We start from the raw sequence: 12,313 nt of genomic DNA on the forward strand, positions 1-12,313 counted from the left end.
TATCGTAAGAATACGACTGTTTTAATAAACAATCCAGTGGTAATCGGAGAAGGCGTCAACCATGAACAATCTAATCGTTCAATGTTATATAGATGGGGGTTTCTATTTCATTTTCAAAATTTGAAGATTGTATGCAACTTATATATATCCTCATCTGCTCACTGCAGGCTAATTTTGGGTAATTCGAATGCTCTAGTTTTGTTTTTATTTCGTTTATATGTGAATAGAATTTGATCCAGTTGAATGTATAGACAACCAAATAAAATTAATCTTTGTTGCCTGTTTAGTTGATTTATTTATTTTATTTTTCCTTGATTTAGTACTATCTCTCTGTGATCTTCATAATCAAACATTTTTTACAGGTACTAATGTGTGTGTTGCACCAAGAGTTTGAGACTTGGTAGAATTGGTGCTTTATATTTAGCAGTTTAGTTCTGACAAGTACATATAAATGTTAATGCAGAAAAGAGAGAGCTATGATGGAATGGGTATCCTATTGTGGCACTCTTATAAAGGAGTAACCATACTTGTGGAGGTATCATCACCTGCATTTCTGATTATTTTTTTTGCAGATTTTAATGATAAAAGATTGTTTGCTAACTCTATTTGCATCAAACACATATGTGGCTTATGAATGGCCTAGAGAAAATTTACTGCATATGTGTTAATGTTAAAGACAATATGTTGTAGAAAACGTCGCCTAGATTGCTAGATATGGAACAAGTCAACATTTTTAAGATCTGTGCGATCATCAACCAGTTAATCCCAACCAATTGATGATGTTAATACATTTCACTTAGATTAACTGTTTTAGAATGTATGTTTAGCCTATGAATGTATAATCTTATCTGTAGTGATGAGTATTCCATACTAATATGAATGTATAATCTTATCTGTATGTTGATTTCAGGAAGTAAAATCAACTGCGAGGAAGTTGTTCAGCAAAAATTTTACAACTACAGATGTCATTCGAGCTTGCCAAGCCATTACATTACTTCAGGTTATCTCTTTTACATATTCAGATCAGTCTTCTTTTGAAGGGAATCAGTTTTTCTTTTACTTTATCGCAATTTTTTTCTTTTGCAATTCTTGCACACAGTTAGATTCTGATCTGTAAATCACGCACTTATCAAAGGTTAAAAGATACCACTCATGCAACATTTGAATTGTACAACTCATTCATTGATTTTTCATTTAAGAAGTTATAATAGGCTTGATATCTCAATTAATATCTCTTTTAGGGTAAGTAGAATATATGGTAGATCTCTAGGTATTGCATTTTAATATAAGGAAGCATCAGGGTTGTTCAGCGCAGAGCGCAGATTTAAGATTTCCTTTCCCTTTTTTAGGTTAGATAATGTTGCCTAAAGATTCCAACTGTCGCCCCCAAAAGTTATAAGAAACAAAGAAATTTAAAAAAATAAGACAGATGTGTTTACCGTCATGCTAGGGCATGAAATTTGTCTTTCTAGTCATGCCATAGGTTTGAAAAAAATCCACGTCATATTCATTAGCATCTTCAGGTAAGGATCAAATTTTATATTTAGCTTCAGTTATTTGGAATAGTGGAAGTTCAGCCATCTAACATAACACCAAATGCCTAAATAAAGCCTCTAGTAAAGCTAAAGCTGAAAGTATGCGGTAAGTGTAAGGTAGAGGTTGTTGTTATTAATCAAAGAAATCATTGTTTATATGTTTAGAGAAAAATTATTAGGGGCAAAAATTATTCAAGAGAATTGTCTCTTTGTTAAGAGGAACATAAACCAGTTACGAGAAAAATTAGTACTATTCACTTTCTTTCATAATCTGGTTCGCTTTATGCTATCCTGCAGCTCAACTTCTTCCAAGGAATTGCTTGTTTCCTCTGTGTTCTGATATATATATGTTGCAGCTGGTTTTTAGTTTATGCTGAAAAGAAATTCTTATCAAATTTAATCTTCTTAGAAAACAATAACACTTTAGTAGTGCCTAAAAGTGGAAGGACTTTAAAGTGCATATACTATTATCATGGAGGAATTTGTCAATAAGATAATATAATATTGGGTGAACATTTATATTAGCATTTGTAAAAAAAATGTGCTTATATCATAAACTTCCTATGCTATCATATTATTCTTTACTCGGGTAAGTTAAAGTTCTTACCATTCAAATAAATGTTACTATTTCAAAATTTGACACAGTGCCTTGATTTTCGAGTGTAGTGCCTGGCATCTCAAAGGGAGACAAAGCAGGTGTTCCTAACAGGTATTACATCTATGTATGCTAAATTTATGCAGAAATTCAATTTCAGGCTTAGTTGTCTGTTTCTTTTAGAGGTTATTTATGTTGAGCATAATGCCATAATGTTATATCGTTCTGCATGACTTAGTATCTCAGTCTTATTATGGTTGCTTAATGAATTATTGGTTTATCTTTGTCAATTAAGAAGCACTAAAACAGCTGTTTCACTAATATTGTGGTTTCATTAAAGCTAAATACTTGTCGCCTACAACTACCGAATCTCAAATTACTTAAAAGGTGATCACGTATATACTTTTTTAAGATATTTTTACTAAAAACTTCTGTATATTTATTTTTGCAGCAAATGAGATTTTATATCTTGTCTCCCCCCCCACCGCACCCCTCCTTACACAGTGGCATATCAAAATTTATCTGAATTAATTAAATGTATTTTGCCTGGGCAATTGATATAGGCAGGCAAATTAAAGAGGAATATGTCAAGACTATAAAAACTGTATAATGACAAAACGGTTTTATCAGAAGATATTCTTATAGAATTTCCTTGTTATTGCTGTGATTTTCATTTCCCGATGACCTCCAGAATGTAATTATATAAATCATATACATACTCTAAGTAGATGCAGATCTTACTACTAATTGTTGATAGAATGTAAATCTTGTTGTCCTGCAGCCAAGGTTACAGACTCTCTTTGCCTATTCCTTGTTGACATGAATCGTGAAGAGCATACACTAGTTTTAAGGAATGCCAGCTTGAGGGCTATATCTGCATTGTTTGAGGTAGTATTTCCATTACAATCTAACTATCGTATACGATGTTCTCCTGTCTTTTCTTCTAATTACTCATGAACATTGTTATTTAACCTAACATCACGTGTTACTCATTCAGATATATTAACCTAATTAGGTAACGTAGCTTGTCATTAACCTACCGTACTAATTTCTATCAAGACAAGTGGATTATTCTAATGGGTTTATTGCACTTTGATGGTCTGAATTCCTCGCATTATCTGCTTTTCTACTTTGCCGATGTATAAATTAATTAATCATGCTAAAAAAACAATGCACAATTTGGATGAGTAACTATATAGGATGGAAAAAATTTGTGTCCCAAATCATAATCAATGACACATTTTGCTTATGTGTTTTGTATAATATTTAAGATGTCATGCACAGAACAAATATAACTTACGCACACAAACACACACGGTGAAAAGTGCAACTCATACGCATACTATTGTAAAATTCATTAGTCTTTTAAACTCTATTGTGCAACATGTGTTGCCTTAGGTGTAAAATATCAACCGTAATGAGCATTCCGTTTTATTCTTCTTTTCTTTTTCACCGTTTCAGTCAGTTTCCATCTCAAGATCATGTAAGTTTAATCCAATATCAGTATTGAAAGATTTCAACCAAAACGGATTTTTTTTTGCATTTTTCGCCAAGGCCTTTGTTAATGCAATTGTTTAATATATTTTTTTTGGTTTATCCTTATCTATATCATGATTTTTAATTCAGTGTGACAAAATATTAGTCTTTTCTATTATGCAGGCTGATCACCCCGTTCTGGCAGATGCAATCGATCATATTCTTAAAAAGAATATGATTGCATTTTTCTTAGGGTCGATGGAAAATGCTGATTTACATTCGCAGTGGGTAAGTTCTGCGACAACTTTTGACTGTTAGGATCTGATCTTAGTTTTCTGCTGCAAAAGTGTGTACAGTTTGTGCACATCACCATATAATTAATTTTATGAATCTTAAAAATCTGGAAACAACTCTTGCAGAGGGACTGATAAACATATGTAAATTACTAAAAAAAATAATTTTGCTGCAAAGTAATGTGTATCTAACTTGTTGTGGGAATTTTGAAGGTAATGGAAGCTGATTAGAGTTTAGTTGATTACTTCCGGTTCTTTCAGTTCTTCCTCTAATGTCATATGATGAGATTTTTGTGACCTATTAAGTTTATTGTGTACAATAATCCCTATTAAATTACACACATAAAAGCTATCAGTTGGAAAGATATTAGTTGTAGGGGTATCTATTATATGTATTAGCTTAAAATTGGCACTATAAGTATTATTCATGCAATGCTCGTATTACAACATCAAGTAATCTTCCAACTAACCATGTTTTTAACATTTTAGAATCTTTATGTGCATTTATTTGGTATAGACGGCAACGTTCATCGTGTCAAAGATTTTGATGACTGAAGAGGGTCTCAGCTACATAAGCGCTGAGGCAGAACCATGCTTTAGGGTGATACGTGCATATGCAGCTGTGCTTGAGACCCTGGATTTTACATCTCCTATACATCTACTGAATGATATCATTCAGAGCTATCTTCGAATGCTAGATGAACCGAGGTTAGTTAAATTTTAGCTCCCATTTACGTCAAATCTATGATGGCCTTAATTGACTCATGAATATGAAATGCAGAGCCCGTGATGCACTCAAGCACCACCTTCCTTTGAAACTAGGGACTCCTATATTCGCAGCAGCTGTAGCTGTAAGTTCACCCATTTCTCCCAATTCAAAATCGTATTCTAATCATGGTTTGTCGTTTTTTAGCCATTACATTTTTGTCGTAAATTTTTAATGCATTATTCTGGATTTTGCAGCGTGATGCCGGAACAGCACAGAAATTGGAGCTACTACTCCACACAATGTCCGAAATACAGCGGGATGAGTTTGCACCATATAATAACCATCTACAAGCACCGTCCAGTAGACTCCGTATGATAGCTTAGCCTGCCTGAGGACAATCTCTTTGTTTACAACGTAGAGATGTTTTATCATTTTATCAAAACTTCTGTTAAATTTTTATCTTACTTCCTTTCTGGGGGTAACTTTTCTTTGAATTGATCTTAAGTTTGTGCCTTATGGATGGGCATATTTCTGTGGTATTGTTTTATGCGAAAAATGGGCTGAGGATGACCTCAAGCAACTCTCCTAATGTTATAAGGTTCTTCGATACATTTTAATGACATTTTTGTAAATGTCAAATTTTTATTCAGAATTTATAAATTTACTCTCGTCCATTTATACGAGAAAATATTCTAATCTCGGGCTACTACCTGAGATCATCCACCGGTACATGATTCTCTTATTTTATTGATTTTATTAAATGTATAATTGGATCACAATTTACACAAAAAAACATGTTTATTTCGAAATTTTGCTCAAATGCTAAACAGTTCATCCTCGAAAAAATCTAGTTAGAACTTAATTATTTTTAGTGTAAAAAACATAACATTACTGCCAGCTAAATTTTATAAATTCAACTGTTAGTGATTTACCGGTGATTCTAGGACAAAAAACAAAAAGCTAATCTTTCTAAATTTTACTTTTTGAACGTAAAAATATAATAAGATAAGTGAGTTTTAACCTTTTATTCTCAAATAAAGATTTCAAAAGAATTTATTTATGTATTTAATTTAAGTTATGCTAAAAGCACTTCAAAGGAATGTTGAAATTGTTGCTACTAACACTTCTCAAGTCAATTCAATAATATAATAATTCGAGAATAAATTATATAAATAATTAAATAATAACAACAAAGTTGAGAATATTAAAACGCACACAAAAGACAAGTCAAAAATCAATTTACAATTCATCACATTTCTCTATCAACAAGTCATATATACACCCACTTCTCATCTCTATCCATCTGCATAATCTCTCTCTCTCTCTCTCTCTCTCTCTCTCTCTCTGTCTAAAAACACAAATTTTCGTGTCTAATTTCCTCTAAATTCGTTCAATTTCACATCTCCCAGCTAAGTATACCCACAACCCATTTACCATGGCATCCGGATCTTCGTCGGGTCGGAACAATTCGGGTCCGAAAGGCTACGATTTCGCTTCCGATGACATTCTTTGCTCTTATGAAGATTATTCTAATCAAGAAAACTCTAACGGCGTCCACTCCTCCGATCCTGTTGGCGCCAATTCTTCCAAGGTCAAACCCTAATTTTTTTTTTAATTTTTTTGGTCAAGACTTGATTTTTAATTAGGGTTTTGATTGATTATTGTAATTGATGTGTGTTTTGAAGTGGGGTCTTGTTATAAATTGTTTTTGTGATCTTGATTTTTGTGGGTTTGGTTTGAATTGTTGGTTGATTGACTTTTGTATGGTGAATTTTAGCTGATTGGAGATTAGGGGTTTGATTTAATATGTGAAGGTTTTAGTCTTGACTTGATTTTTCGAAGGTGTCTGAGAATTGTTTCGGGTTGATAAGACGGTGTGAAGATAGAATAGGTCGAAAGCTTGTTGGTGTACTTATCTTTTTGTTTGTAATGAAATGGTGGTGCTTAATATTATCGAGTCTTTGACTATGTGTTGGATGTTTGATTATTTGGTAAAGTTTCTAGTCTTGTCTTGGATTTTTCGAAAGTGTCCTTATATTGTTTCTGGTTGATTGGTGAGAAAATAGTATAGGTGGAGAGCTTGTCGGTGTGCTTTTATTTTGTTTTTTGAAATGGTGTTTGGTAGTAGAGTGTAGAGGGTTTGTTACTGTACGTTGGCTGTTTGATTATTTAGTATGACCTTATTTTTGTATTGTTCGATACATGATTATCTAACTATTATGTTGTGTTGTGAAGTGCGGACTTGACTTATTTGGATATGTTGATTATGTGTTTGTTTTTGGTTTAAATGAGTTGATTTGGCTGGATTCTCGCTGATTCTGTCTCGTATATGTTTTGGTTTTATTGGTAGCTGATTTCGCGATTATTTGTAAGATCAATTTATGCTTGTTTGAACCTGTATAAAGATGAACTAGTAGAACTGTCCAATTGATTGATTAAAGACTTTTGAATATTCATTTTCATGTACAAAATTACTTTGCTAGTTGACTCTTTGTATATATGGTTATTATTTACTATGTTAAAACTTGCAAAAAGATTTATTGGTACAAGTTGGTTTATATAAGTTTATGCTCAGTTGCTCCCGATTCTCTGGATGGACAAGTTTTAACCCGTACTCGAAACATTAATTACCATAAAATAAGGACAGTTATTTATGCCAACATGTGGATGCCTATTTAAAATTTTCATTTAGTTATTATGGTTCTCTTCACTCTTGTTAATTTGAGTCTTGAGAGGGATAAAATTGTGTTTGATATGTCTGTTCTCTTTTGTTATCAGCTAAGTGCTTGAAACGCTATAAATTTACCTCAGTTCCACGGGACAGTGAGCCTCAATCTTCATTCATCCCCATACGCACTTTCTTTTTATTTCATTTTGGACGGGACACTTAATGTTTTTAAGAGACAGTCCCTTCTGTTTATCTGTATTATTAGTGCACTGCCAATTATAATACTTAAACTAACTGTTGCTATAATGTTGAAGCAGGAATTTCACAAAAGTAGGATGGCAAAATCAGCTGTGTATCCTGCCTCATCTTACAGTCCTCCAGAAGAATCTATCAACCAAGATGTTATTGCAACTGTTGAATTGACTATGAAAAAGTATGCTGACAATTTGATGCGTTTTTTGGAGGGGATTAGTTCAAGACTATCCCAACTGGAACTATACTGTTACAATCTTGATAAATCTATTGGTGAAATGCGCTCTGAGTTAGCTCGTGATAATGGGGAGGCAGATTCAAAGCTCAAATTTCTTGAGAAGCATCTCCAAGAGGTATTTTGTAGTTTTTTCATATGTGAAGTGATACTATATAATATTTTCAGCAAGATCTCATGAATTATGTTATATTGTTTTTGTTCCTCTATTTATTACTGCACTGTCAAGGTATTGCTGTATAGGGTGCATAGGTTTCAACTGTAAGCAATCTTCTGTAGTTCTTATTATTTGAGTTGTGATGATGTCCTATTATGTGCTTCCTTTTTTTGTTCTCTAGATGATTTAAATGGTTCAATTTTCTAAGATTCTTTAAAGAAGACTTGTAACTGTTGTCATTGCAGGTGCACAGGTCAGTACAGATCCTAAGAGACAAACAGGAGCTTGCTGAAACCCAGAAAGAGCTTGCAAAGATTCAGCTTGCACAGAAAGAGTCCAATTCTGCAACCCATTCCCAGCAGGGAGAGGAACGAGCTTCTCCGCCCGCTTCTGACCCCAAGAAGAACGAAAATTCATCAGATGCCCATAACCAACAACTAGCTCTTGCTTTACCCAGTCAATTGCCTCCACAACCTGCAGTTCCCTCTAGACCTGTGGAGCATCACCAGCAGCCCATGCCACCACAGCCACCTCAAAATGTGACCCCAGCACAGGGTTATTATTTACCTTCAGTGCAGTTATCAAATTTGCCATCTTCAATGCAACCATCTCATGGTCAATATATGCCATCTAATACTCAGTATCAAACTCAACCACAACCTGCACAATCTCAAGTTAATCAAACACCACAGAATCACTCTTTACCTCAGTACCAGCAGCAGTGGTCCCAACAGATAACCCAGCAAGGTCCACAACAGCAACAACAAACATCCATGCAGCCTCAGGTTAGGCCAACATCTCCCGCCGTTTATCCCCCTCATTATATGCCCAGTCAAGGAGCAACCCCCCCTCCTGAGACCCTTCCGAACAGCATGTCGATGCAAATGCCATATTCAGGAATGCCTCAACCTGTTCCAAGCCGTGCAGATGTTATGCCTTACGGCTATGGTGGTGTTAGTAGACCAGCTCAGCCGCAACCTCAGCCTCAGCCTCAGCCTCAGCCTCCACATCAGCATCTGAAGGCATCTTTTGGAGCACCAGGAGATGGGTATAATGCTTCTGGACCACACCAAAATCTCCCCGCTGGAAATGCGTATATGATGTACGAAACTGAGGGAGGAAGGCCGCAACATCTTAGCCAGCCTCATTTCCCACAACAAGGTGGTTATTCTCAGAATCAGCAACCTCATAGCAGCAGCAATATGATGCCTCGCCCCCCACAATTTATGCGCAACCATCCCTACAACGAACTGGTTGAGAAATTGGTGAGCATGGGATATAGAGGAGAGCATGTGGCGAGTGTAATTCAGAGGCTAGAGGAAAGTGGCCAGACTGTTGATTTCAACGCTGTGCTCGACAGGTTGAACGTGCATCCTTCTGGGGGTTCTCAGACAGGATGGTCTGGGTAAGTAAACAGTATTCCTACTTTTATTTGGCTGGTTGCGGAAACAATTATGACGTCTTTTTAGTCTATGTATGCTGTTAAGAATAAAGTTGATGTAATTGGCACAGTGTTTGGTACATATTTATTTGGAAGAGGAATTGTTTGGATATTTAAGAAATTAATTAGTATAACTCTATGGCGTTTATAAATTGAAATGTGGTATGATTTGTTTCAAGGTGGGATGGTCTTATAGCCTAGAAAGACATAAGTTACACTAAATGTTACTGTATGGTTTTATTGTGTTCTTGTTATCTGAATTTTAAAAAAATGTTTACTCCCTGCACCATGTACTGGCCTCTAAGAAAAAGTGCAGTATCAAACGAATAAATTTGTGTTATAGGGTAACAATTGTGATTCAGATCATGACCTGCTAAAAAATATTGAACATATTTGAAGCTAGATTGGGAAGGTGATACTCTTGTGATGATTAAAATAGTTAAACACTCATTTGTCAAATTATTTTATGGAGAACTGCAACTCTGCAAGTAGAAGGGTGCTTACTTTTTTTTATAGATTCATTGTGTACAGGCAAAAGTAGGACACACATGGGTGAAATTAGTTCAGGTAACCGTATCCGTTACCAAAATTTTTACCAAATAACGTAATATGTGAAAATAATTTTCCCCGTTTCGTTATTAAAAACTCCTTTCGTTATGAAATACAGAAACAGAAGTGTGATTATACTCGTAATTGGTCGTAGTACCCTATCTTTTTGTGATTGAAAAAATTAAAATTGCATTGCGAAAAAATATTTATTAATTAAAATTATGTACTTAGGCTATGTTTGTTTTATATCATTAAGTATAATATAAGATTATAATCCTTTAAATTTTTCAATCTCATACTTTTTTTATAAAAAAATTATTGAAATGTTATGCAAGGATTATAATTTTCTAAATTATGCTATGTCATTTTGTTCTATTAGAATAGAATATATGATTATAATCTCTTTTAATACTTGATGGAAGGAGTTATTATTTTATCGTTTTTAACAAAATTTTTATAAAGGATTACAATCTTGTGTAAAATAAACATACATGAAAAATGTAAAGGATTATAGTTGTATTCTAATAACTATCCCTCAAAACAAATATTTGATAATTTTTTTAAAGATTATAGTTCAATTTTAAACTTACGGCTTCCAAATAAAAATATAATATATTTAATCCATAAGATTAATAGCGATAGGATTAATAAAAATGTGATTAGTTATCCCGTAGTATAATCCCTTAAAACAAATATGGACTTACAGTATAACGAAGGTTCTCGTACACGATTTGTATGGAAATTGCCAGCATTAGGTCTACGAAGACTTAAAATGTAATGGCAAGAGGTTGAGTGGGCGTTAAGGAGATGTCATTGACATTTAGATGGTGAAATTGAGATCTCATAGTCTTTGCCAAGTAGCTTCTTGTTTTTTTATGTTTGCGTTCAATTAAAATTCTGAGTTCCTTTACTCGGTCGATGCCTCCCAATTAGCTATGAAAGTTAACAATATTGGTTTGAATATTACTCCTGGTCCTGGATAATAAAATTAAATCTTACTCCTCCGTTTCATTATAATTATTTTCACTTTCCGCAAGAGTTAGTTCAGTTGGTTAAAGATTGGATAACTATTCTCTTGGTCATATATTCGAATCTCAAGGGAGGACAATTTATGATTATGCCTCATGAGTTATAGTCTGTCGCTTAAATGTGGTTTATCTTGATTCATGTGGTTTGCTATTACGTGAGCCATAGGGTTTCCCAGCGCGCACCCGAAGAGTAGTGGGTTAGCTACGATAAAAAAAAATTGAAGTATTAAAAAATTGTATATAAATTTGATTAATGATGCATGTATCAAATTAAAATTTGTCACAATTAGCGTATGTGTCGGAGATTCGGAAAATGTCAGAGACTCAGAGAGTTTTGATTTAATAGCTGAGTTTTGTTCTTAATGACCGATAGAAATAAAATTAGAGAAATGTTAGAGTTCTAAAACTCGTTCCCGAAATCGTTTTCGAAGTTGTCAGAATACTATTGAATATTTACTTAGAAATAAAATGAATTTATATATCATTTTGAAAAGATATTTGAAAAATATTTCGAATATGTATCGTTACTCGTAAACTCAAAGTCGACTAAAATATTGATAGTTTTTATGTAGAAACGAACAAAGCTTGATATTTGACCGTTTGAAAATGTAAAATTGGGGGACCATGATAGAATTTGGATAGAAACTTAAAAGAGTCCATGTCATCCCTGTTGTTTTAAACTAATCCAGAAATCCTTTTTCTTTTTCTTTTCTATGGCCCAGTAGAATCTAACTTTTGGTTCCAAAATAGGTTTGAAAGAAAAAAGGAGGCATACGAAAATATCACAAGAATGAATAAGAAAATGTGGATCTGGGTACTAAATTAGTTTGCTAAGTCGCGCTCTTCTAGAATAAAATTTCATTATTTTTCTTCTTTTTTGTTTCTTATGTAATTTTGGTCATTCTCAAAATAAATATAATAAATCAAAAAATTTAAAAAGTCATTCTCCCGTTAAACATGTTTACTTCAATGAGTCGCTATCTCGCTATTTACAAATATAATCTCACAAAATTATATTATTTATTAGTCAATAATTACTGTAATATTTTTTCCATGTAATATTAGTCATCGTCGGTTGGAAAATAAAAGAAAACCAACCAATCGAGGGTTGATACTTGGTGGGTTATATTAATCATTACGGCCAACTAAATTGGTTGGTTATATATTTAGTTAAAAATGTAAATTAAAACCAACCAACGCGCAACGATCGTATTTGTGACGGTCACTTATACCCCCTTATTTCTTGTAGTGATTATAATATGATATAAATATAATAATATAATGATTTTATAAAATATTGTGAAAACATATTTATAAATATACTTGTATTTGTAATCTTTCATAGGCTAAATTTTTTAAAAAAGAAATTGAAAAT

At 33.4% G+C, this 12,313-nt stretch overlaps 2 protein-coding genes across 2 annotated transcripts; both read left to right on the plus strand.

Annotated features, from left to right (window-relative positions):
- LOC141713811 (cell differentiation protein rcd1-like) lies at positions 1-5,180 on the plus strand. The gene is made up of 9 exons (XM_074517383.1): positions 1-178; positions 464-535; positions 911-1,000; positions 2,202-2,244; positions 2,912-3,018; positions 3,790-3,894; positions 4,417-4,607; positions 4,681-4,750; positions 4,863-5,180. Exons 2-9 carry the CDS (start codon positions 485-487, stop codon positions 4,989-4,991), a joined length of 786 nt encoding a protein of 261 aa, XP_074373484.1. The 5' UTR covers positions 1-178; positions 464-484; the 3' UTR covers positions 4,992-5,180.
- Positions 5,181-5,902: 722 nt separating this feature from the next.
- On the plus strand, positions 5,903-9,495 carry LOC141711556 (uncharacterized). Its single transcript, XM_074514099.1, has 3 exons — positions 5,903-6,199; positions 7,594-7,881; positions 8,166-9,495. Exons 1-3 carry the CDS (start codon positions 6,044-6,046, stop codon positions 9,327-9,329), a joined length of 1,608 nt encoding a protein of 535 aa, XP_074370200.1. The 5' UTR covers positions 5,903-6,043; the 3' UTR covers positions 9,330-9,495.
- Positions 9,496-12,313: the final 2,818 nt, after the last annotated feature.

Source organism: Apium graveolens, chromosome 3 (genome assembly GCF_009905375.1).
Source record: "Apium graveolens cultivar Ventura chromosome 3, ASM990537v1, whole genome shotgun sequence".
Classification (NCBI taxonomy): domain Eukaryota; kingdom Viridiplantae; phylum Streptophyta; class Magnoliopsida; order Apiales; family Apiaceae; genus Apium; species Apium graveolens.